This window comes from Meriones unguiculatus, chromosome 5 (genome assembly GCF_030254825.1).
Source record: "Meriones unguiculatus strain TT.TT164.6M chromosome 5, Bangor_MerUng_6.1, whole genome shotgun sequence".
NCBI classification, from domain to species: domain Eukaryota; kingdom Metazoa; phylum Chordata; class Mammalia; order Rodentia; family Muridae; genus Meriones; species Meriones unguiculatus.
This window is the reverse complement of record NC_083353.1, coordinates 113,564,099-113,591,671: the sequence shown is the minus strand read 5'-3', so window position 1 is coordinate 113,591,671 and position 27,573 is coordinate 113,564,099. Positions and strand designations below refer to the sequence as shown.

Sequence of the window (27,573 nt, the reverse complement as noted above, 5' to 3'; positions counted from 1 at the left end):
TTAAATCAGTAACAATATTGTTTATTTAATCCCCTCAAAAATTTCCCGTCTCTATTAGGCGGTCACATTCACAAATACGGTTTCTGCAGGTTCAGTAGAGTACCGGGAAACAAAGGACAGTGTGAAGATGCAGTTGTGGTCATCTGTGCATGGGCTGGCCTCTTGCTCCATTTATCTGGCTGCCAGGTCCAGGTTGCTTAAACGCCAACCTAACCCATAAGCAGAAAAAGGTCATTTCTGTCTTTACATAGAAGAATGCATCATTATCACTCCATATATGTCCAAACACATTTGTATGAGCAAACACACTCTCCTTGCCGAGCAGAGAATTAAATGCAAATAGTTTTCAACGCTGTTCTGTGTGTGATAACCACTTTCGTCCCACGGGGTGACAGTAAGATCAAGAAATGACATTCAAAAAGTCAGGCGCCGCGGCGGCGCTCACCTCTCACAAGGCTGAGACCCGAGGGTTGCTCTGAATTTGAAACCAGCCTGGTCTACGTAGCGAGCGTGACACTAGCCTAGGCTACAAGCAAGACCTCGCCTCAAACAAAATGAAACAAAGCAAAAACAAACCCAGCAAAGAAAAAGATGCCATTTCCACAGCGGCTGTCACACAGTGGTTGCTGTCACCTCAGGACATGTTAATGTACTCTGAGGCTATACGTCAGTTTTTCAGAATCCCCAGTGTAGTTCAAACTGTAACAATTCCTACCTATACAGAGATGCAGTCAGTCCATGATGCAAACATTTTATTTAATGTTACAGATAACATGATCTATATGAGCAGAATCATGTTAACATTTGTGAGTTAAACCAGAGGCCTTCCAGCCATTGTACTGCTGGTTGACATTTACTTTATTATTTGTTTGTTTGTTTATTGTCCCTTAGTGACAAACAACAGTGTGAAGTAGCCTCTGACAAAGGTCTTTGCATGAGTGACTTCATCTGTGTGGACAGAACCCTCATAGGTTCATAGGGTGAGTCAAAGGACTTATGGAGCTCTTTGTTATCTTACTGCTGCTCTCCAGAGGCCGTGGTGCCTGTCCGAGCAGCACTCATTTAGACTGTCCCTTTCTCTTAATCCTCGTCAGTATGTCTTGATGCTGTTTTAAACATTTGTTAGTCTGATTTCTATGAAGACCTCGTTGCAAACCATAATTTGAATTCTCTAGACATACTATTGAATTTGAACATTAAAAATTTTCTACTGATTCTGTTTATCTGTTTACTTTTTTGTCGGTCGTGGGGGCCCTTGCTAGCGTGGGTCTGTGCAGGTGGGTGCCCTTGTGTGTGGAAAGCCAAGACGGATGTCAAGTATCTCTTCTGCATCACTCTCCGTCCTAAAGTGTTTTGAGGCATGGTCTCTCACGGCACCTAAAGCTCAGTGATTTAGCCAGTGAGCCTCAGGGGAATGCCGTCTCCTCCAGTGCTGGGGTTACCTTGTTGCAGGCACTTTACCTACTGAGCCATCTCTCCAGTGTCTTCAGATTTTTACTTCAATTCATTTTTGTGAAAAGTGGCTTTACGCAACTTTGCTTAGCTGTTCCTTAGATACGTATATATGTGTGTATGTATATGTATAATGTATATAGATATACATTAACACTAATTACTATTCATGTAATGTGGAAATTTTAAGAACTTTAAGCATATATAATTCCTCATATTGTGTGGATATTAACACAATTAACTACGTTTCCCAGCGTAGGTCCTTGTCTTTCTTCTCACTGTAGTGTTGATGGTTAAGCGCGGAACCTGATACACCCAGACAAGCGCTCTACCCCTCAGCCACACCCCAGCCCAACACTCTCCGGTTTGTAAACTTTCCATGAGTTCTATCTTCTAGTCTTTGTCTCTGCTTAAATTTCTCACAGATCATGTTTTGGTTGGACTTTCTTCATGGACGATAATTGCAAAATGTGAATGCCAACAATAAATAACAAATGTGAAGAATGTATGCATCCCTGTGGAAGCCTGTTTCCTCAGGGTGTGGCTAGCATCTATGCCTCTAGAGTCTGTCTGTAGTTTACCTTTCCCCTGGCATGGTTCATATTTCAACCATGATTAAGATTTAACCTAAATGTCACATCTTCTTATAACCTCCCCAAACTTTCTAGATGAATTTTCTGCCATTTGTAGTGTCTTGTACAATCTTTATCAGAGCATGAATTATACAAGTGCTATAAATGCCTGACAGGATCCCTGTAATGTTTCAAAATATTTACTTACCCCGTTTCTCCTTAGCCTTATGGATGTATTATTATTCTTGCTAAGCAAACACACACATCTTAGCAAAGGTTGAGTCATATTTACAAAGGGTTGGTATATATCTGAACATAGATAAATATTTATAAGCATATACACATATTCGTATTCACCTGGAAACATGTATGTGCATGCATTCTTTTCTTTCTAATAATAGGGAGGTTGTCTGTCTCAAAAGGAGTGTGCTTGTTTTATAACAATAAACAAATTCTCACTCACCTCAGTGGGTTATAAATTATCATTTTCCTTTTCAGTGTGCCTCTGAATGGCTCCCTTTTTTTATTTCAGAAATTGGAAGATGTTTAGACAGAGATGTTAGTCCATCAGCTTTAAAGTCATTGGAATTTTCTGGAAGGAATAAGGTAATAACTGGGAATATATGCCAGCCCTGGCCTCAAGTGTCTGAGAAGCTCTTTTTTTTGTCATTAATTCATTTATTTACTTTACATCCTGGTCAGGAATTCTCCTTCCCCTCCTGGTAGTCTCTCCCCCTCCCCTCCCCTCCCCTCCCCTTCCCTTCTAACCTTTCCCTCCTCTTCACTCCCCTCCCCTCCCTTACCCTTCCCTTCCCTCCACGCTTTAGACTTTTATTACAGTCCACTGACCCGAGGATTTTATCAGGTCCAGATCATCCACCTTTGAATCCATCTCCTGGTATTGAACTTGATGTATCAAAATCTCTCCTCTTGAGGAAACTGACAATAGAGTCCTGGGTTAGGGATCAGTGGACACCCATCAAACCTCCCGTCCTTCATCTGAGCCTTTCATCAGGAATTTTAAAACTTATTCTTTACCTATGCCGTTGTTTTCAACCAGCCTACTTGTATGAGATAGACAGACAGCCGCCTCTACTGCCATGACGTAACAACCCATTCTCCTACCAAGGAAGCCAACATCCTCTGAGGTTGACTGAGAGTGCACCCTCTGCTCCATTCGCAACAGAAGGCCCTTCCTATTTTTCATCTCAGCGTTTCCACAGGCTGTTCCTGTCAATGGTGTGGCCCTACTCCAACCTTTCAGGAATGCTCTTGCTGAAAATTGTCTCTAAAGTACAGCTTGACCCTTTCACTTCCCTCACACGCTGTTCTAATGACCAGGCGCTCTTGTACCCTCAGATACGAGGCTTTCATAACACGCTCCTTTCCTCTACGCTAGCCTGGAGAGCAGCTTCGTTCTTTGGTTCTCACTTCGTTCCGGCGAGTACAACTGTGTCATTCTTTCTGCTTCCCTGCACTTGGTCAAGCCCTCTTTATCTGGAATGTCTCCTGCCCAGTTATCTGAACTATCTTTAAAATCCTTCTCAAGAGTCTTTTTAGAAGCCTTCTACCCCCTTTTATTTCAGATAATCTGTCTTCTCTGTGCCACTCTATTTCTTATTCATGTTACTAGAATGCTACATTGCCAAATATTTATAGTCTACTAACCCCGAAGTTTCACTCAACAAAAACATTTTATAGACATTTTCTTTACCTTCAGACCTTAGCACATTGTTTGATAGGATTATACAATTTTACATTAAGGTTATTACGGTTAGAAAAAATTAAACATGGACAAATCTTCATCTGAAATCATAAATTGTCTATTCAGTCTGAACTACTAGTTCTATTAATTAACTATGCCAATTAAACAGATAGAATGAAGAGTACATTATGGGAGTCAGAGATTCCCTCCACCAGGAAATTTTGCCCTTTATACTCTGAGAAACTCTTTAAACCTCTTATAGTCCCCTCTTTCTGCTCACTTCTTCTTGAGTAATTTGTCAATTTAGTTATAATTATTCCAAGAACCCCTTTATCCTGTGGATATGCTAGAGGGATTGTAATTTGGCTCAGACCTCTAAGCCGCTGAATCTGTCTTCGCTTCAGAGTCCACAAGAGGAATGTGACGAGAAGGACCAATATAATGATACCACAGGTCAAGAGTGTAGCGAGGGTTGCATGACCTAAACAGAGGTAAATATACAGAAAGAAGATGAATTCTTAGCTGCTCTTTCTTTGACCCCGAAGGCAAAGCTCCAGTCCCACGCTTATAAATTAGTCCTGTATTTATAAATTACATGACATACCTGTGCCATGCTGTGATTCTGAAGGCACTCCTGCAGGGGAAAAGAGAAAAAGACTCAGTTCTGGGAGGCCATGAATAAAGCAAGTATCAATCTTTCCTTGTCTGAGCTTTCACTGCTGTTTAAGCAAGTGAACTCCATTTTCTCTCCTAAAGCTTGGGTCTCCAAGTCACTCTTCCCCCGCATGCAGCTATGTAGGTTATATGCGACAGCCCCTGTGTGACAGCAAATGTTTCATCCTTTCTGTACACCAGTGTGGTTCTCAACCTGTGGGTCACAACCCCTTTGGGGGTCACATATCCAATCGTAATGTAGATATCTGAGATTATTGTTGATCCAGAGTTAGGGTTAGGTTTATGGTTGTGCTAGGGTTAGGGTAGTGCTAGGGTTTGAGTTAGGGTTAGGGTTAGTCTTAGGATTGTGCTAAGGTTAGGGTTAGTGTTAGGGTTAGGGTTATGCTAAGGTTAGCAGAAGGGTTAAGTTATTTTTGTGCTAGGGTAAGGGTTATGGTTAGGCTAGGGTTAGTGTTGAGTTTGTGCTAGTGTTTGGGTTAGGTTTAAGTATAGGATTAGGTTTAGGGTTAGGGTTGTGCTTTGGCTATGGCTAATGTTAGTTTTAGGGTTGTGCTAGGGTTAGGGTTAGGTTTATGTTTAGGGTTAGTGGTAGGGTTAGGGTTGTGATAGGGTTAGAGTTAGAGTTAAGTTTAGGGCATGTGCTAGGGTTCAGGGTAGAGTTAGGTTTGTACTAGAGTTAAGGTTCAGGTTAGGGTTGTGCTAGGGTTAGGGTTGGGGTTGTGCTAGGGTTAGAGTTATGGTAAGGGTTAGGGTTAGGTTTGTGCTATGGTTATGGTTAAGGATAGTGTTAGTTTTAGGGTTGTGCTAGGGTTAGGGTTAGGGTTAGGGTTGAGCTGAGGTTAGGGTCAGGGTTAGTTTTAGGGTTGTGCTAGGGTTAGGTATAGGGTTCGGTTTAGTGTTAGGGTTGTGCTAGGGTTTGGGGTAGGGTTAGGGGTTAGGGTTAGGGTTAGGGTTGATCCAGAGTTACAATTAGGGTTAGGTTTAGGGTTGTGCTAAGGTTAGGGTTGTGCTAGGGTTAGGGTTAGGGTTTGTGTTAGGGTTGTGAGTACATGGTATGTACTCACTTATAAGTGGAGAGTAGCCATACAGTACAGGATAACCATACTACAATTCACAGACCCAAAGAAGCCAAGTAACAAGGAGGGCCCAAGAAATCTTACTCAGAAAGGGAAATAGAATAGACAGCAGAGGTGGTTGAAGAGAGGGAACACGATAAGAGAGGGAGAGCAGAGAGAAATGAGGGTGGAGGCCAGACCTGGGGAAAGCAGGGACAAGAGGTCAGAGGCCCTATAGTGAGAAAAGAAACCATGGGCAGGGGCACCTCTGTGACAAGCTGGAGACCTAAGATAGGGTTGGCTTCTGGGGGGATATGGGGGTAATTCTAGCTGATAGTCCTAGTATCAGGGGTCATGGAGACTGAAGAGGCCACCCTCTAACTAGGTTAGGGTTAGATATCTGATATCTACATTATGATTTGTAACAGTGGCAAAAATACAGTTACGAAGTAGCAGTGAAATAATTTTATGGTTGGGAGTGACCACAACATGAAGGCTGCAGCATTAGGAAGATTGAGACCACTGCTTTAGATGGAAACATCCCAATTGTCTTCCCATTGGACCCCTTTGTTCACACATCACCCTTGAAAGCCTGGCCCATCTCTGCTGCCAAAGAGTCCAGCTCAATCCGGGTTGTTGACACTCACTTAGAAGGCACTGCACGGAAGCGTCCTCCTTGTGCCCACAGTCGCTGTGAGTCCATGGCCTGGCAGGACAATCCCACAGGGAAGACTCATTCCCTCTGCACTTCATTTCATTGAGCCATATGGGCCCAGTGCCTGGACCAAACGCTGCTTCCTTTAGTGCCTTCACAGCTTGACCACAGCCCACCTGCTCACATGCAACCCGAGCATCATCGAGATCCCAGGAGTCATCACAGACTGTCCCCCAGGAACCTCTGTGCCAGACCTCCACACGCCCAGCACAGTCTGTGTGTCCTCCTTGCAGTCTTACTTTGTCTGAAAGGAAAAATAGTAAGGAAATCTGAGACATTTGGGTTACTCCCGAGAAGCTGAGAGCTTCTGAAAGAGACGTTTGATTGCTTAAAACAAACTAAGTAATGTGCACTGGTCAGAGTGCAGATAGTAACAGCCATTCAATGAGACGACTATATTACATTCCTCTCTTGCAAAGCTCAGGTACTATCTTAGGAGGAGAGGTGGAAAGACTGTAAGGGCCAGAGGTTGAGAAAAACCGAGTCAAAAAAAAAATCTTTTCTGGAAGTGGCAGGACCACTGCATTTACAGCAGCTGTGGTTATCTGCAGGAAATCAAGCCATGCAATATAGCATGGAATAGGGAGGGGGTTGATGTGTGTGCTCTGACTGAAGACTATGGCCAGCTGACAGCTCTGAGAGGCTGGTGGGTCCATTTTCTTTAGGGATGTGATCCTTGGTAGGTTGAGCATGCCTCAGCACATGAACCTAAACCCATAAGTATATTCATGGGCAGCAGATTGGACCCAGCGAGTTGTAAAGAGATAGATAGATAGATAGATAGATAGATAGAGAGAGAGAGAGAGAGAACATGAAGTTGAAAGGAGAGTTAGGGAGCTGGATCTGAGGGGAACTGGAGGAAGAGTGAAGGGGTGAAATGATTCAAGTATATTGTATGTGTGCATGAAACTCTCCAATAATTAATAAGAGATATAAAAACAGATATGGATTTTAAAATTACATTGTTTACAAATTTTGTCTTTTATAATAAAAAAGTGTATGTCCTTTCATCAAACTGGATATATTCTATCAGAAGCTTGACAAATGGGACCACATGAAACAGAAAACTTCCATAGAATAAAGGACACAATTATTATGGTAAAAACACAGCCTACAGCATAGGAAACATCCTTACCAACTATAAACCTGACAGGGGTTAGTATCTCGAGTACACAAAGAATGTCAAGAAAACAAACAACCTCATTAAAAGACAGGACAAAAGACCAGACAGAGAGTTCTCAAAAGATGAAATTTAAATAGCTGAGAAATATTTTGAAAACATTTTAACATCCTAAGCCATTAGGGAAATGCAAATAAAAGCTACATTAAGAGTTAGTCTTACTGTATAGGATTGTTTTAGCAATTCTGTTTTTTTTTGTTTGTTTTTGTTTTTCTGTATGAAGTTTAGAATTGTTCTTTTCAAAGTCTGTAAAGAATTCTGTTGGTATTTTGATCAGAATTGCATTGAATCTGTAGATAGCTTTTGGTAAGATGGCTACTTTTCTATGTTAATCTTATCGATCCATGAGCATGGGGCATCTTTCCATCTTCTGGTATCTTCTTCAGTTTCTTTCTCCAGAGACTTGAAGTTTTTATCATACAGTTCTTTGACTTCCTTGGTTAGAGTTACATCAAGGTACTTCATATTATTGGGAATAGCTCTACCTCAAGACCCGAGTATACCACTCCTGGGTATATACCCAAAAGATGCTTTACCATACAACAAGGACACTTACTCAACTATGTTCATAGTAGCTTTATTTGTAATATCCAGAATCTGGAAACAACTTAGATGTCCCTCAACTGAAGAATAGATAAAGAAAATATGGTATATTTACACAATGGAGTACTACTCAGCTATTAAAAACAAGGACATCATGAAATTTGCAGGCAAATGGATGGAACTAGAAAAGATCATCCTTGAGATAACCCAGACCCAGAAGAACACACATGGTATGTACTCACTTATAAGTGGAGAGTAGCCATACAGTACAGGATAACCATACTACAATTCACAGACCCAAAGAAGCCAAGTAACAAGGAGGGCCCAAGAAATCTTACTCAGAAAGGGAAATAGAATAGACAGCAGAGGTGGTTGAAGAGAGGGAACACGATAAGAGAGGGAGAGCAGAGAGAAATGAGGGTGGAGGCCAGACCTGGGGAAAGCAGGGACAAGAGGTCAGAGGCCCTATAGTGAGAAAAGAAACCATGGGCAGGGGCACCTCTGTGACAAGCTGGAGACCTAAGATAGGGTTGGCTTCTGGGGGGATATGGGGGTAATTCTAGCTGATAGTCCTAGTATCAGGGGTCATGGAGACTGAAGAGGCCACCCTCTAACTAGACAGGACTCCTAATGGAGGGAGGGAAACACCAACCGACCTACAAACACTTCAACCCAAAACTTACCCTGTCTACAAGATGTACCGGGATAAAGATAGAGCAGAAATTGAGGGGGTGTCCAGCAAGCACCTGGCCAAACCTGAGACCTACTCCACTGTAGAGAGCCAATCCTTGACATTATTAATGATATTATGCTATGTTCACAGAGAGAATCCTAGCATAGCTGTTCTCTGAGAGGCTCCACCCAGCCGCAGATTGAAACAGATGTTGAGACTCACAGCCAAACATTGGGCAAAGCATAGGGAGTCTTGTGGAAAAGTGGAGGGAAGGACAGAAGGACCTGGAGGCGATAGGAGCTTCACAAGAAGACCAACAGAGCCAACTAACCGGACCCCAGAGGGGCTTGAGGAGACTGAAGCACCAACCAAGGACTATGCCTGGACCATAGACTGGACCCAGTCCCCCTACACAGATGTAGCTGATGGGCAGCTCAGGCTTCATGTGGGTCCTTTAGTAAAGGGAGTCGGGGCTGTCTCTGTTGTGGACTCTGTTACCTGCTTTTTGATCACCCCCTACCCCAGTGGGGCTGCCTTGCCAAGCCACAGGGGAAGAGAACACAATCAGTCCTCATGTGACTTGATGAGCTGGAGTTCTCCCCGAGGGGATGAGGAAAAAGGGAGGGAAGGTGAGACCTTGAGGAGGGGAGGGAGGAGGCTACAATCCAGATGTAAAGTGAGTAAATTAATTAATTAATTAAAAAGACTTTATCTTACTCCAGTCAGAACAGCTAAAAAAAAAAAAATGACAGCAAATGCTGTTGTGGATTTGAGGAAAGGGAAAACTTAGTCACTGTTGGTTGGGAGAACAAACTGGTGCAGACACTATGAAAATCAGTGTGGATGTTCCTCGCAAAGCTGTAAATAGATCTACCAGATGATACAGTTACACCACACTTGGGCATGTACTCCAAGGCCCCCTACATCTTATTACAAAGATACTCGGTCATCCGTGTTCATGGCTACTCTACCCACAATAGCCAGGAGATGGAAATCATCTATTTGTTCACCACTTGATAAACAGAAAATGAAAACATGGTTAATTTACCCAATGGAATATTCTTCAGCTGTTAAGAAAAACAACATTATGAACATTTCAGATAAACCGATGAAACTGGAAAGAATCATCCTGTGTGAGGTACTCCAGACAGACAAACGCCGTGTATTTTGTCTCTATGTGGACGCTGTCTTTGAAGCTTCAGACATGTGTACTTCATCTGGGATACCTAATCAGGAAACTAGAATGGGACGATGGGGAGGCTGAGACATTTCATGGGAGGAGAGCTAGAATACAGTGATATAGAAAGAGAAATGGGAAAAGTAGGAAAGGAAGGGTTAAATGGGGTGGCAGACGGGAGGACAGGGTAGAGGAAAGAGTTGTGGGGAGGGATAACAGACCTACAATACGCTGAGAATAAGAGATGAGCTGCGTTTAAGATTTAAATAGAATGTCTGTATGATACCCCTCCCTCAAGGCTTAGGGAGTTTTGCCAAAGAGGGAGTGGAAAGGCTGTAAGATCCAGAGACGGTGGGTGGCTACCAGGAAACAGTATTTTTTTTTTGGACACAACAGAACACTTGCACACGAGAAACCGCAGCGTTTGTGACAGTATGCACGAGACCTGTGCAAGGCTCAAGCCAGACAAAAATTCCAGCATGGAGAAGAGAGGTGGATGTGAAGCCCCTCACCTGAGCAGCTATTGGCAACTGATAGTTTCTGGGAGAGAGAAGAGAGGTGCCTTTAAGGGTAAGGCCAACCACCAAAGTAGGACCCACACCCCGAAGATTTTGGGCCAGCACAAAGTCGACTCAGGGGGTCAGAAAAATAAAAGGGGAGGTGAAGTTGGGTACGTCGAGGGGTCAGGAGGGATCTGGTAGGAGCTGAGGAAGAAGGGTGAATATGATCAAGGTACATTGTATGAAACTCCCAAAGAATTATTAAAGATACTATTTTAAAAAAAAAATCATAGCATGACTCAAGAAGTTGCAAGTGAATGAAGTCAACATTAATCATGTAGGAAGCTAAATTTTCTCACACGGATAAAAGTGATGTGGACAGAAATATGATTCTCCCGGCTTGAGAAGATGTGTGACGAAAAGATAGTTCAGGACGGACTCTTCTGAGTTTTTCTTATATTAATATAACAGTATAATATTCAGAAGAAATGTCGAGAAAGGAAAGAAAGGCTTTCAATGATCCATTTGCTAACCATGTATTCTCCGTTTCTTGTTTTTAGAGAAATCAATCAAATAGAAATTTTGAGAACATAAATATGAAAGTCTGGAATAATGATTCCCGATCATTGTATGTGTGTATATATGTGTACAATGTAACAATTACATAAGATCAGCCATTCCAGTCCTAAGTGTTACCTGAAAGCTTTCCATCCCTGATTAATGAGACTTAACAAGTCAAGCCAGAGTGTGAACAGAAAAAAAAAAATCTCTTGTTTTCTCAGATGATGTAAGAGAGAAACAAACTGAAGCTATTTTGAATCAACTTCCATTTTGATTAGGGGTCAAATGAAGTTTAAGTTCCCAAGACTTCTCTGGGTAAGTGACATCTTGTTTGGCAGAGATAGACACGTTATGTGGGTGGGTAACTGCCATCCGGGTTGGCAAGCTGAGACATGAACGCTAGGCAACTCGCCCGCCACAGTTGAATAACCCAACCAATGAGAACAGGGTAAGTGTACCACAAAGACATGTTCCGAAGGAAGTCTCCTATGCCCAAATTCTGATTGGTGGGAAAACTTGGCAGAGATGTTTGTGGGTTTGGAGCTTAAAAGCACTGTAACATCCCGGCTCAGCATCTCCAGTTTGTTCTAGGACCTTGAATAGTGGCATTTTGGTCATCTGCTTAAATAGTAAGATGAACGTTCTTAGTCAGCTCCAGAGTCTGTGCTGTTGCCCCTGACTGGTCAGTTTTTTGCTGCCTAATTCAAACAAAGACCTTGCTCTGCTGGACTCTTGCGCCTGCTTGGATTGTTTTGGATTTTTGGACCCTAACATTCGGTGCGTTCTGGGAACCAAACGCTAACTCCCTTTAGCTCCAAAGTTGAATTAGCAGCACTTGGGACTGTTTTTCAGTCATCTGGACCCCAGAGGTAAGTTTGTGTTCTGATTTCTGGCTAGCGCCTATCTGGTACCCAAGAAAGGAGAAACTGGACATATTATTGATTCCAGGGTCAGAGGTCCTGCCTTCTCACTAGTTCCCATTTGGGGGAACACCTGGTTCTGGGCATGCCGGTCTGTCCATGTCTGTCAGTTTGTGTCTGTAGCTCGGTTTAGTTTGATTGTTGCTCTGTGTTTCCTATTTGGAAAAATGGGCCAAGCTTTATCTGACTGTTCACCATTCACTCTTGACTTAGTCTCAATCCATCTCAAGGATTTAAAAAAAAAAAAAAAAGAGGGAGCTGAATCGGGACAACAAAAACCCGAAAAACTGCTCTTCGGGTCCTGCACCCACAGCTAGACCCAAGCTCTGCTGGCGTAGCCCCACCTTCTTCCCCAGATCAAGCTGACACCAAAGCTGGGGAAATCTGTACAAGCTGCTCTTAAAGGGGCACCAGCAGCTCCTCAGCTTTCTCGGGTAAGGAAGCTGGCAGCTATTCCCGCTCTGGAACCGCTGTGCCCGTGAGAGCGGGACTCAGCAGGTAGCAAGGAGCTCCTCTCTCGAAATGACAGCCGGGAGAAGTGAGGAAAGTTTTGTCAGTCTGTTTTGAATATATGAATGTGGGTGGCCACGACATGGCTGTTTCTGACTGGTCTTAAATGTATGAGTTTACTATGTTCTAGAGGTCTTGGTTATAGATCATTGACTTATAAGTTACTGGGTATGGTTAAAAAATCTCAACATCTGTAACAAAAAGTTGACTTAAAACTAATAACTCAGCACTGGAGCCATTCTGGGCATCAATGCATGTCATGAGCCAGCCAAGGAAACAGGTCTCCAAAGAGACTTTTAAATTGAAATATGATTTTTTATGTAAGTTTTACTCTGTCTTAAAAACCAGTGTTTTTTTTTTTTAAAGGAAGTATTATAGCTGCATAGGTTCATATACAAGAAACTTCAACCAAACTTTGTAACATAAAAGTAACCCACTTGGAATTGATTTGGAAACACTAAATTGTTTACACTGTTAAAACTCAGTTTTGCCTTCTAAAAATTATGGTTGTGCTCTGTGTCCCCATTCTTAAAAACGGTACTTTATTTTGACATTGCAAACACACACAATTGGGAGATTTAGAACTTCTTTAAAGAAAGTTTTAAAGTTTTACCAAATTAAAAAAAAAACCTGGATATTTTAAAAACAGCTTTTAAAATATTTTACTTTATGAAGCTATGGGACATTTTGAAGCTTATCAACTATGTTATTGTAATCTCTTTATCAATATGTGTGATCTTGATGAATAGATAAAGAAAAGACTAAAAATGAGTTCCACAGCGAAAACACCGGAGCCTGGTAGAGAGGCAGAATGGAAATTTCCTATTGAAAATGGACACTCACTGTCACAGACGATCCAAGACTCCTCGGAGGGGCTGGTCTGTCTCTGCTTCCACGGAGACGAGGGGCACTGCCACAAAGTGTCAACTCCTTTTGAACACTGCACGTTGTCTGTCCACATGAACCTGGCTTCTGTCTTGTCTGAGGGTGTAGGTCTCACCTTTCCACTGTCTGCGCAGCCCAGCTGACGGCACACCACCCCCACGGTGGTTGGGGACATATCCCTGCTGCCGACACTGCCCCATGTCCCGTTGTAAAACACTTCCAGGCGACCTGTGCAGGACTCTCTGTGGGCTTCATCGGTCAGCCTCAGAGCCATGAACTCTGGGGGGGGGGGGGGGGAGAAGAATTGGTGGTTTCACAACTTCTCTGAGAAAAACGCTTTCTGTTTTTTCTCTAATGTAGAAATGACTGCAACAGATACACTGTGTCACCTCCTAGTAACTCGTTAGTAACTTCTGAACAAACCAGTAGATCTTAGTAGGATTAGGTTCTACATACCGTCTGGCTTTCTAATCTGGACTTTCGTACTAGGGGATCTCATTTGAAGACTTTCAGTGCTCCAAGACACTTGTGAGATTCAGTCAAAGCCTCCGAGCTTTTTCCAGAAAGTGACACAAGTTTCCCTAAATCACTGTAATTTTAACCCAACAAGTCTTGTTGTGTTTAACTGACATGTAAACTATGTATTTCAGGGACAGGATGTGAGGTCTCAGTGCAAGTACGCCCTGTTTCATGACCGAGTCAATTCTTCGGTGCATGTGTTGCTATGGGGTTTCGGGTAACGCCTTTGGTTCTTAACATTTAACGAGACCCAGGCCCTAAAACCAACGTTTTGTGTGCATTAAAGTGAAATACTTTCTTTTATTGACACGCCACTTTGCCACAGATGCCCTCTAGCGGGTCATTAAATAGGGAAAGGTCCCTTCTGATAGAGACTTGTTTCATTTCACTACTGAGTCATACTACTGGTTTCCTTAGCACACTGCAACCAGGGGCGTGTTTTTTTTTTTTTTTTTTTTTTTTTTTTTTTTTTTTTTTCTTCTGGTTCATGGAAGTCTCTGAAGCTTGTTATGAGTACGAAGCAAGAGCAATGGCCTCTTTATGGTAAAATTTGCCCCACTGGCAAATAGAACTCGTCTATCTGTTTTTAGGATGTATTTAAATATTTACTTAAATATCTCTTTTCTTTGTAAACGTTATACAGGATTTATTTTTGTTCTTTTTAGTCTACCTTACCTGTGTTAGAACTATCAAGTGAGCCATCGGATCTGGTATCCAGCTCTACAGATACGCTGACAGTTTTGGGATAGCCAGGCCTGTTTCTTTGTTTTTCTCTTAACAGTATCCTAGCCAACACACGAGATTGTACCAACACGTTGAGCAAATGTTTTGAGGCGCCTGACTCTGGAAATAACTGGACAGGCTACTGGGTGGGGTGTTTCAGGTTGGTGTTCCCTGCCTTGTACCCTCGGTCCCTTCCAGCGCAGCTGTGACCGGGAGTTGCGCGCGCGCGCAGCACGTACCTGAGCAGACAACCCCTGCATCCTCCTTGTGCCTGCAGTTGTGCCGGCCCCAGCCGTGTGACCGGCACTGCCAAATGCGAGACTCGTCCCCGCGGCAGCTGACCTCGTCCAGCCAGATTCTCCCCGTCCCTTCCCCGAAGTGAGCAGAGCCGGTGGCGTTAACAGCCACGCCGCAGTCCAGCTGCCTGCACACCACGTCGGCGTCCGTCAGATCCCAGCTGTCATCACAGACGCTGCCCCAGGATCCCTCGTGATAGACCTCCACTCTCCCGGCGCAGCGACCGCCTCCACCTACCAAACGAAGCTGACCGCTCTCTGGGGAGAGAAACGGAGGTGGTGACGGTGAGGCTCGCTTTCGGAGGTTCGCGGTCGTTCTCACGGGTCCATCCCACAGATCCTCACCTATGCACGGGACGCCGCTCTCCTTCGGAACGGTGGAGCTCTCTGTTTGGACCGAGGAGGATGACGAGTTACACGGCAACAGTGTCTGGGACCGATTTCCTGGAAACGCCAAAATGTTCAGGCTGTTAGACCGGAAGGGTGAAGGATGAGGGTTGTCAGAGAGTTCTGCACATGAGTTGAGGATGCGCCTCTAGCAAGAGGAAGGCGGTACCCTCCCCCGGGGGCTGCACGGCCTCTGAGGAGGGGGCCTCCATCCCAGAGCCCTGATCTCAGGATGCCCTTTCTGTACGAGCAGGGAGGGGGACAGATGGGCCTCTTGGAAACGAAGCAGGTGCTCTGAGAAAACTTAGGCTACAGCGAGCCAGGGGTGGTCAACCTGTGAGTCGTGACCCCCCCCTCCCAGGGTCGGCGAGAGCCCAAAAACTCCAGCCACGTGCGGAGGGCTCGCCGCAACGTGAGGGACTGCAGGTGTTAAAGGGTCGAGGCGCTGGGAAGGTTCAGAACCAGCGCAGAAAGCACAGTCAGCAATAAGACTGAAAAAAGTTAAGCCCGCTTGCTCGCTCATAAGGCAGACGAAGTTACCGTCCTGACTCACGTCTCGCGAACCCCCAAGACAGACCGTTTCCTGCTCTTTGGCTTCATCCCGGGACGCAGGCCCACCTGATTCCAAAGCACAGCACCGCGGAGGGGCGCATGGACGGCTGGCTCTGCCCTTCCCCCTCTCACCTGAGCATATCACAGAAGCCACTTGCCCTTCGGCACACACTGGCGCGCCCAGAGCCGTCACGAGGCAATCCCCGATGTGCTGCTCCGTGCCGGTACAGTGGAACATGTGCCTCCACGCCTGACCGGCTCCCTTCCCAAAACGCGCTCCCCGCGGGGCAGAAAGGGCGACTCCACATCCGAGCTGGTGACACAGGACGTGAGCGTCTTCGATGTCCCAGTGAGAGTCGCAGAGGGGCCTCCACTCTCCAAGCACCTTGAGCTCCACTCTCCCCTCACAGGAGGACTTGCCCTCTGCCAGGCGGATTTCTGTGTATCCTGAAAAAGAGACCGGGGCGGGGGGGGGGGGGGAGAGGGCTTTAGAGAAGACATCCGGGACTCCCCACCCCTGTCTCCTTCACAGCCCAGGAGTAAATTGAAGACGTTTTTCTGCGTCTTACGTGAGCAGACTAGGCTGACATCTCTGCTGTGGCTACAAGATCCTTCTAAAGGGGGCGACACTGGACACAGCGAAAGATGGGACTCGTCCCCAGTACACTGGAATTCTTCAGTCCAGATCGGTCCACTGCCTTCTCCAAAATGTGCTCCCCCGAGGATGGAGACCACTGTTCCGCATTGGAGTTCCCTGCACACCACGCCGGCAGCTTCCAGAGACAAGTCAAAATCACAGACGGAGCCCCACACGTCACCATGCTTTACTTCCACACGACCGGAGCACGGAATTTCCCCTCCAACCAGCCTGGGTTCCCTGTGACCTGAAAAGTAATTGTGTTTTATGTGAGAAGTACAATGTCCACGTTTTCACTCATGACGGAAGTGGAGCCAGGGCTCTCCTCGATTAGCCACACCGCACCGCCTGGATTTTCTGTCTGTTCTGAGCATAGTAAATTGTGGATCTCATAATTCTCGTTGGACCTGTCCTTCTAAGAAAATTCTAATGCTTTGCTTTTTGGAGAAAACCATGATTAGCATTGCTTTTTTTTTTCTTCTAATGTTTCACTTCCGTTTGTTCATAAAATGCAGTTTGTTTGGGCTCCTTTAGTCAGCCCAGCATTGCTGCAGTCTGAAGTCTGACCAGCCCCATCAACAACCTCATGTAGGTTTTCAGTGTATTTCCATGTTGAACACCAAACCGACACCAGACATTTAAGAATGGAACACTTGTAGAGGACAATGCAGCCACTTTTGATGTGAACTGATAGACTAAGATCAGAAAGGAGAGGAGAACCTCCCCTATCAGTGGACTTGGGGAGTGGCATGCATGCAGAGGGAGGAGGGAGGGTGGGATTGGGAGGGGAGGAGGGAGGGGCTTATGGGGGGATGCAGAATGAATAAAGTGTAATTGATGAAAAATTAAAAAAAAAAGGAAAAATGTAACAAGCAAATATTAAATAAATAATTCTACAAAAAAAAAAAAAAAAAAAAAAAAAGAATGGAACACTTGGTATCTGGTACTTTCCTGTCCTCTCCCCATTTCTTTCTGACAGGGCTTTATCCCAGGGCTTCACAGGCAAACAGACCTGTGTGTGTTCTGCCACGCTGTGCCCCATCTGCTCTGCCAGCAGGGAGGGTAGCACTGCATCAGGCTCCCGGATCTGGTGCCTCCAGGACCAAGAGAGCAAACAAACCTGTGTGTCGGGCAGTGTAGCTGGGCTTTAGAAGGTAAACAAAGGAGATGCCAAGCAACAAGAAGCGGGAGTCAGATTGGGATGTGCCCCTTTTCAGGCGAAGAGACTTAGCCACCAAGACAAGTGAGGACTTCCTTTAACACCGGGAACATGAGCTTCGTGAAAACAGGAACTGTTTCAAATTCACTTCTTAAAACAACAGCAACAACAAAAACCAAACAGAAGGGCATCTGAGGTTGGATCTTTTAAAGAGCATTCGTCCTCCACAGATGCCTATGGAAACCGTTGATGCTGCTATGGAAACCGTTGATGCTGCCCTTGCATAGTACAAATGGACAGACAAACAGCCCTTAAGCCCTTGAAGTGTTCATATTCTCACTGTTTTCTTAAGATCATATATCTTTTCCCTTATACTAAAACATCTCTGAAAATGTTCTAGACGTGACTCTTTTCTGCATTAGAAACACAAATAGAAGGTCTCTGCATCCCAGAATTTCACCATTGAAGTGAATTCCTATCCAAATATGAGAGGAAGAACCCATTGATTTCTAAATGCAGATCAAATTTAAAGCAAACAGTGCTATACACAAATAATCAATGATGTTTGAACTGCAAAGTCCTCAGCTTCTCGTTGAGTTGGGGGAGCATCACCCCCATCTAAGATGTCACTGGCATCTTGGACAGCCCTTAATTTTCTGAGATCAAGGCCAAACTAGGTTTCTTGTGGCTTCTGGCTTATTCACATGTAGCCATTTCAGATGAAATAAAACACAACAAGAGGAAAGCAAAACCAAACCAACCGTGCTTCCTTTCTTGGTGAAAATGTGTTACATGCTTGAAAACAAACCCTTTCTGTATGCATTCTCTTTGTTCCACAATCCTAAAACATTTGACTCTAAGTCCGAATGGAAAATTTTTCACCCAAACTTGGGGACTCCATTTTTTTTCAGTTGATTTTGTGAATCTGTTAGCTTACATTCACAGGTTGCTTTCTTTAGATCATTTGTTTTGGTCAGAATACTGGAGTCTTAGCTTTTGAAGGGACTTTTCTGCCCAACAGTCAAACGACTTCATTAATTTTTATATAAGAGCCAGTAAATACAACTTTGTGAATGGATTTGGTTTTGATTAGCAGGTTAAGTTTTCATCTGCCAAGGTAGCTAAATCAGCATTTATTCTCTCTCTAAAAAGCCCAAATGAAGAACAAGTGTAAGAACAGTGAGTTAGGACCTTCTCCTTTTGTTCCGTAACAAAGCATATAATAAGCACAAACAAGGATGAGTAATCGTTATTTGAAACACCTCCAATGTCTTGTCTCTCAGCTGGGTTGGTCATAAAATGCACCCAAAGCAGAAGACGAAATTAGTCCTCCATAAGAAAAGCAGGAAGCCTAGCAGCCCCAATGCATTGTTAGTTGAAGGATAATTCAGTCTGTCAATATATCACTTACACATAATACAGACACATAACGATATGTGTCAAGTACATTACTGCTTTCGGAAAAACAGTGCCATCAGATTTATTTTAAAAATAAGCCCCAGAGGGTTTTTGGCTCAGAGGTTAAGAGCACTGCCTGCTCTTCCAGAGGTCCTGAGTTCAATTCCCAGCAACCACATGGTGGCTCACAACCATCTATAATGCGATCTGGTGCCCTCTTCTGGTATGTAGGCATCTGTGTAGGCAGAACACTGTATAAACAGCAAATAAATAAATCTTTAAAAATTTTTTTGAAAGGAAGAGGTTTAAAGAAAACCCCAATTCTATGATTAGTTTAGGCAAAGCACCTGCATATCCCGATTCACAAGGCTGAAGAAAGAGCATAAAAAGTAAACTGCGCTGGCTTTCCCCAGGGTCCGAGGATTGTTCAAGGTTCCTGAATAAACTGCATTGAAAAAAAAAAAAAGTAAACTGCAACCACAGCATCTACAGTATCTTTGGCTTTAAGTTGCTTCTTAACAAATGAATTGAAGGTCTCACCTGAGCAGGTAACTTGGGCTGCTTCAAAGTGATCGCAGGAAAGGCCGCCCCACTGCCAGTTCCTGCATTGCCAAAGAGAAGTTTCATTCCCAGTACAAGTGCCAGGAAAGAGCCATGTATCTGCCTCCTTGATTTTGGAGTAGATGTTAGAATGCGTTTGAAGGGCGGTGCCACAGCCAAGCTGTCTGCAAAGGATGTCAGCCTCTACCAGGGTCCAGCCTCGGCTGCACACCTTCCCTGTCAGCTTCTGAATCTCCACCTCCACCATCCCGGCACAGCGGCTGCCTCCTCCTACAAGCCTCAGTTCCAGATCTGATCTGTCTGCAGAAGAAGCAGAAGCAGAGGCTGAGGGAGGCCGGGGCAGGCAGCTCTGGAGACAGCACATTCCCTCCTTAGTAGACATGGAGACGCTGGACTCTGGACCGGCACCTCTTGCTTGCTTGTTTCTCGACATTAGTAAGGATCAAACCTAGGCCCTTTCAAAAACTAGAGAAGGATTGTATGCCTGGTGCCTCTCTATATTTTTGTTCCCAGGTTTGAGCTGGCGTCTCAGTAAGTTGCCCAGAACCTATTTGAATTTGCCATCCTCTGTTCTCGTCTCTCTCCCAAGTGGCTTGGATTACAGGCCTGTACCACCATACCCAATTTTGGCTTACGTTTTTACTGAGGTTTTAACAAACAAATGCAGATTGTGAATTCTACTATAAATGGAATATAGTTCTTAAGGACTAAAAATGTTAGTTACACACACACAGACACATACCATTCATCCTAGTCTCTTAAATACGAAGTCTCTGGACTACACATAGACTTAGAATTGAAGCTGTCATTCCAAACAATACTCCTAACAACACAGAGAATGGAGCCAAGTATCCCTTCTATGAAGAATGTGTCAGATCTTTCACAGCTATGAAGGAATTCCCAACCATGAATTAATTGTTCCCACCACTCACAGCTCACACCCATCTCTGTTTCTAACGAACCCAGGTTTTTCCGTCTTTGACTTCCTTTTTTGTTCTAACTTACCAGAACAGGTCACGCCAGCATCTTCTCGGTGATGACAGTAATGCTTTCCCCACTCCTGGTGTTTGCATTCCCAAATTGCTGCTTCGTGTCCTTTACAGGAAACGCTGTCAAGCCAAATTGGTCCAGACCCCTCGCTGGCATTAACTCTACCGATAACAGCGACGGCAGTTGGACATCCCAATTGTTTACACACCACAGAAGCATCCAGACTGTCCCAGCCATCATCACACACGGTCCCCCATTCAGATTGGAATCTCACTTCCAATCTTCCCGAGCATCGGGACACTCCATCCGTCAGTCTCAGGCTCAGGTCGGCCCCCTCTGCAACGGCAGCAAGTAACAAGTCAGTGAAAGGGAAACGAGAATAAGGTGACGAAGAACTAGCTCTAGCTGAGTTGGAGGCGGGGTGGAGGGATGGAGAGAGGCAGCCATTCCACAACTTCACGGCAAGTCGCTACAGACATAGAAGGAGAACATCGGGCAATGGGAAGCGTCTCAGAGATTTGTCAAGAGTCAGTTTTGTGCCTGTTCGGTCACCACAAATGGTGTTAGAACTTACTCTGTCTTGTTAAAGTATGTCTGCCTGTGTTTAGGTTTTTCACCTCTTGCTCCAGTTTAGGTAAATATCCAGCATCCTCTTTCACTGTTAACTACATGATCTGTCTCCACCACCCAGCCTGTGCCATGCACCTGGCCCTTTCATGAGTGCCTGTGGGGGTTGGAGCGAGGCCACTCCTCCACAGCTCAGGTGTGTGAATACTGTCTGGCCTTTGCCCCAGTTAGTGGCACTGTTTGGGGAGGTTGACGAGTTGTGGTCTGTCTGGAGGAAGTATGTCCCTTGGTGGGTGGGGGGAGGGTTTAAGAGCATTGTACCATTACTAATTGCCACTTGTCTTTGTTCTGGCAGTTTATGATGTGGGTGCTCAGCTTGTTGTTCTGGTCACCAAATCTGCCTGTTGTTGTGTTTCCTTCCCCACTGTGACCGCGAGGGAAACCAAATAAACCAAGCGTTCCTTCTATAAGTTGCCTTGATCACGGTGTTTTACCACAGCAATGGAGAAATAATTACTAGAATACCCTCTAGCTTACAGGCAGAGCAGAGGGGAAGGACTGAACAGTCCACTCCTCAGTTAACACCTCTTAAAGAACGTCCCTTAAAGAACCCTCCTTGCTTCCGAATAAAATCCCGTGATAAGCACAAGCCTACAGCCTGGGTCCCGGTGTGAAAATTAGAGTCCCTGGGCCAAAGCAATACTTGCTCATGGATAGCCCGTGCCTTTGGGAGGTGCTGATGTATCGGCACTGTCGTTTTTTTATCACTTAATTCTACAGATTTGGCCTAATGGTTTGGGAATGTGGCTAAGGTTAGGTCAATGTGGCTAAAAAAGGAGGAGAATGATAATGGTGGCTTGTTTTTAAGCCAATCTCAGAAAGAAAAATAGTAAATGTTGTTTCTGTTCTGGTTCATCGATTTTTAGATAGATATATACACTTATATGTTTGTGATATTTCTATATTTGTATCCCAATCTGTCTATCTATCATCTATCTATCATCTATCTATCATCTATCTATCATCTATCTATCTATCTATCTATCTATCTATCTATCTATCTATCTATCTATCTATCTATCTATCATCTATCTATCTATCATCTATCTATCTATCTATCATCTATCTATCTATCTATCTATCTATCTATCATCTATCTATCTATCTATCTATCATCTATCTATCTATCTATCTATCTATCTATCTATCATCTATCTATCTATCATCTATCTATCTATCATCTATCTATCTATCTATCTATCTATCTATCTATCTATCTATCATCTATCTATCTATCTATCATCTATCTATCATCTATCTATCTACCTACCTATTTATCTTCTATATCATCCATCTACTTATGCTGAAATGACTTGAAAGTAGAAATAAAATGGTCTAAAAGGACAGCAAGTACTAACAGGAGGGAGAAAGACAAGGAAAGGGTAAAGGGATTCTGAGGGGTGAATGTGCTCACCTGTACGAAAGCTTGAAAAGACTCACTACTGAGCCCTTTCCCCAATCTGCCCCTCCTCTGGTTACCCCTTTCTTTCTCAATCCTCCTCTCTTCACTGCTCCACCTCAGCCCCCCACCCCTCTTTACCCCATCTTCCATCCCCATCAAGCTTTCCCAAAACACTCTTCTTATGATGGAACTGAATTTCATTATTTATAATTTTCTCTGTAACTGTTAGTTGTTTGTTTATCTTAAAATTTTTTACATGTATATGTGTGTGCCTGAGCATATGTATATGCAGCATGTGTGTGCAGTGTTCTCGGAGATGGGGGGAAGGGACCAGATTTTGTGGAACTGGAGTTAACAGTGGTGAGTCACCATATGGATACTGAGAATTGAACCACAGTCTTCTGCAAGAGTGGTGAGGACTCTCTTTGTTACTGAGCCATCTCTCCAGCACCAACCTGGCTCCCTAGACCGATTTTAATGTTCTGATTTCAGTTAGCAAACCCACAAATATTAAAGTTGGGACCCCAAGTGAAACAATAACAAGGAGACAGAGGCTGACTCCATTATGCTTTCAAGGACTTGGGCTTACAATTCTTGGGCTTACCGTTTTCTTTACAATTCTGGTACCGTTTTCTTTAGTCAGTCACAGAGATCAGAAAGCCTGGAGCCATCCTTACCTAAGCAAATTACTCCTACATCCTCCCCATGATCACAGTTATGCTTTCCCCATCCTCGGTGATTGCAGTCCCAGAGAGCTGACTCATTTCCATTGCACGCCACATCGTCAAGCCAAATTGGTCCAGAACCAGCTCCAGATTTAGCTGATCCAGAGAAACTGATGGCACTTCCACATCCAAGTTGTTTACAAATCACAGAAGCGTGATCTTTGCTGAAGTTGTCATCACACACCGTCCCCCACTTTCCCTGGAACTTTATCTCCACTCGTCCTATACACCGGTTGGCCCCGTTCACCAGCTTCATCTCCAAATTGGATCCATCTACAGAAAAGATCAAGGTTAGGAAGTGAAATACATCCACAAGCAAGAAATTATTCCGGGTTTCCTGGATACTTGGAATTTGATGCTACTCTTAAAAATTAGCATTTGGCTTTTAGATACTGCCTATCTCCACATACCAAAGAATTTTGACATGTTAAAATCCAATGAACAATAACTATTTTCTTCTACATCTCCTCTCCAGGGAAATTGTGTTATGGATCAGAACACTCTTTGGTATAGAAAAGATCAATACTGCTCATTATTCACTTAAAAAAAAAAGAAAGAAAGCAGAAAAAAGGAAAATTGGCCTTCTAATAAAGTTGTTGAAAATGAGAAAATAGTCATTTACCAAATGCTTAGATTCCTTATTTTAACCTCTTCATGGTAAAAGAGTTCTAAGAATGAATAATTGATGTTGAATTTGAAATTAGAAATTAAGAAAAAGATTAAAATGCCTAAATAAACACAACAATTTTCAAAATACTGTGTACTATCAAGTTCTTAAAAATTATGGAAAAAAATTTATTTCAAATTTATGAATCAAAGCTTGTTTTCTCCCCAAGGCATTTACTATCATTTTTAGCAAAAAAAAAAAAATTCCTTCCTTCCTTCCTTCCTTCCTTCCTTCCTTCTTTCTTTCTTTCTTTCTTTCTTTCTTCCTTTCTTCCTTCCTGCAGCAAAATTTGTTCCTCATGACATAAGTTTCTGTAAGGAGTAAAATACACAAAGAAGCGAGACTGAAATTGGGGACACTGGAGAAGTGCAGTTGGACAAAATGTTTAGAAGCACTTTCTTGAACAAGAAATCAAATTTTATGAGCTCTAAACTCCAACCAAGGACCCCAACTTAGCAAGGCTAGTTTTCATTGTGGACAATTAATAATAATAATTGATAACAATAAGAGGTCACAATCAAAGTACAAATAGACGCATCACAGGCCACATTATTGAGTCCTTACAAGTTTAAACACTATGTGCTATCATCCTTAGCCCACTTAATGGAGCAACAGCATGAGGTTCAGTAGCTGGATATGAGCACCTAGAAAGACGGCAAAGCCAAGACATGAGTGGTGCAGAGGCTGGAGGAGTGGCCCGGCATAAGATTTCTGTTGATTAGTGTACAAAGAAGTGGACTTCCTGAAGACCCAGTAGGAATTAGGATGTAGAATCTCACAAATACAGAGAGCAGATCCCTATGAAACTAGCCAGTTCTTGAGTGTCTATCAGCTCTTTTTCTCTTATTCAGTTCTGGTTGGATCTTTAAGTTTATAAACTTCAGAGAGGAAGTTCCAACATCACTCCTCGTTATGTAAGAAAATGAGGGTGGAAGGTGTCAGCCTCAAGCTGTAGTTGAATATCAATCCTACATACAGGTAAGATTTCCTACCGCTTTGAAACTCGTTGTAAATGCTATGCTTGTTATCCTCTCATAGAGATTAATAATAAAATAATTGAGGAGGAGGAGGAGATGAATATGGCTGACTGCACATGGTAACGAAAAATGGGGGTCCACGAGGAAGTTAACATTTTCAGCACTTGTTATATGACAGACAGTATGCAGAGAGCTTTGCTCATGTCTTATTATCGAGTTACCAGAAGCTTAGAGGAGCATTTGATTTGCATGGAATCATAGCATCAGGGAACGTCTGTGCTAGACTTCAATCCGGCATTACCTCCAAGAGGCAGACACTGTGAACTGAATCAGAAATACGTGCCTGGGTTTGCTCTGACGTAGCCGAGCCTTACCTGAGCAGGTCACTCCAACATCTTGTTCGTGGGTACAGTTATGTTTTCCCCACCCGTCGTGTTTGCAGTCCCAAAGGAAAGACTCATTTCCTGTGCAGGAAACCTTATCCATCCAGATGTCCCCCGAGCCTGCACTGGAGTTAGCCCACCCAAGGGCTTTAACAGAAGTTGGGCATCCTAGCTGCCGGCAAACCACAGAAACCTCATCCGTGCTCCAGCCGTTATGGCACACTGTCCCCCACTTCTCATGGATCTTAAGTTCTACTCTCCCGCTACAGTTGTTTTCACCGCCGCTCAGTCTTAGTTCCTTTTTCATTCCTCCTGCAAGAACAAGTTCATACGGCAAACGACGGTCAAACAGAGTCCAGAGAGCATGATACATCTTTAGGTATCTTAGATATGATTTAGAGTCAGAGTTGAGACCCGTCCTGAGCCCACTGTGGTACAATGGGAGAATGCTATTTCACAGAGTCCAGATAGAATTATTAGTCCCACAGGCTTCCAGTGGAACAAAGACCAAACCGGGAGAGCTAACAGCACAGTACTATATGGGATTTTCATTGTTTGGCTTGGTGTCTTAACAGCGGCAATTGATAGCATCTAAAATAAGGTACACAGAGTGTTACAGGATGAACTATGTATGTTTCTCACCACCATAAATGCAATAGAAATAAAATTGACAGTGACTGTGGGGATGGAAAAATCAGTTGAAGGGCATTAAATACCATTTAGCTCATTTATGTAAAATTGCATGGATTTGTACACATTGTAGTTGAAGTCTGCCAAAACTGGTCTTTAAAAATGGAAACAAGAAAGTTGTTTTCCTATTATCTTCCATCACAAGATAAACATTTCCCTCCTCCTTTCTTTAGACTATCTCAGCTGCTTTTTTGCTGTTAGGTTGGTTTCACCCAGGAACCCAGTGGGCCTACCGGCCAGCCCCCCTGCAATACACTTTTAAAAATGTGAAGTATAGACTTTGGATTCACTATCGTGTTCTTGGAACTCCCTTCTGTCCCAATAGCTCTGAGCTTTTGTCTCTCTCTCTTTTTTTCTCAGTCTACCATACACTGCTTTCAGCCTTTATATAACATGAAATTGCTTTGTACGAGGGCAGACAATGCTAGTAATTTTGCATCTCCTGGTTAGAATATTATTGTGTGCTTTTACTATCTGGTTCTTCAGCTCCTCGGAGGACAGAGTTTTAGATGCTACTTAACATACAGGGGGATTGTGGTTTTGTTTGACAATTTATGTCACAATACTCACCAGGAGAATCAGAGACAGCAGAGACACCACAGAGAGAGATCACAGCCACGATGAAGAAACCTATATGGACATATCTTTTATAACCTGTGAAACAAAGGGCAGAAGTGAAGCTTACTAACAAAAGACAAAAGGTTCAGGCTTTGGAGTCTGACAAAGACTAAGCCAATAAAAAGGAAGACCCTTCCTTCAAAATGGAAAGCAGATGGGAAAGGTACAGATCCAGAATCAGAGCCTCAGTAAGAACACCTGCCTAAAGGCGGCCAGGTGTGGGGTTTGTGGACACCGGGTGTGGAAGCAAACTGTAGAGGCAGGTCTTAAACCTGCAAGGCTGAGAGAGACATCAATAAAACTAGGAATGGAGCGCTCTCTCTGCATAGTACATGGCAAGTTTCTGAGCTTTCTGACCCTCTACCTTCTCAGTGTCAATTAGGCTTGCCCCCAAACCCCTGTCTACCTGCTCCTCACAGTTAGACAATAAGTTTCATGAGAGAATGGCTGGTGTTTCTCGTGTTCTTGACTGTTCCACCAACAGTACCTGCTAAATAGCACTCTCAACAGTGTGACAGTCTACCTGGCATCCAAAATCCCCAAATGCTAATCTTATCATCTCCACAGACAGCATAAAGCACACTTAGTGCTGTTATGTATCTTAGCTCCATAGTGACCGCAACTCAACCCTCATGTAAAACTGCAGAATGATTTTAGCCGGTCCATGAACATGATGAAGTAGAGTTTTGCACCGAGTTGGTTTTCCAAATTTCCTGCTGGAAATCAACTTTTAATCAGTATCGATTCCTACTCAGGACAGTTCTGCTTTCTTCAGGTCCTGACTTGATTTCACCTCAACGCTTTTATAAAATTAATGCAAACACTACACCCTTCTTCACCATTTCAGTTCAGGATGTGTGGCTGAGGAAAAGCACTTCCATAGGACTGGAATGCCCCTTTCTATTCCTTGCTCTCCTGTGCCAATCATAGCCACTTGCTGTCAGAACATCTCTTAACTCCACTAAAGGATAAATATAAATGAGAGCCGATTACCAGGAGGTCCAGCGTCTAGAAGAAGAACCATTCTGTGCCTGCCCATTCCAAAGTTTGATGATTTTGATGGCTCTCGTGTCTTCACGGAAGTGTTCCCTGTAGAAAGTGGACGGCCACCGAGGGAAATAGTCATCTCACTCTTAAGA

At 43.7% G+C, this 27,573-nt stretch overlaps 1 protein-coding gene across 1 annotated transcript; it reads right to left on the bottom strand.

Moving 5' to 3' along the window:
• Positions 1-27,573, bottom strand: Cd163 (CD163 molecule). The gene is given in 18 exon segments (XM_060384180.1): positions 1-209; positions 2,488-2,547; positions 2,549-2,616; positions 2,874-2,963; positions 4,103-4,210; positions 4,334-4,363; positions 6,107-6,418; positions 13,082-13,402; positions 14,605-14,919; positions 15,007-15,105; positions 15,733-16,047; positions 16,170-16,484; positions 19,335-19,655; positions 20,361-20,681; positions 23,052-23,372; positions 25,118-25,438; positions 26,387-26,470; positions 27,428-27,573. Coding segments are annotated over 17 exon segments (3,525 nt in total). The 5' UTR covers positions 27,561-27,573; the 3' UTR covers positions 1-209; positions 2,488-2,496.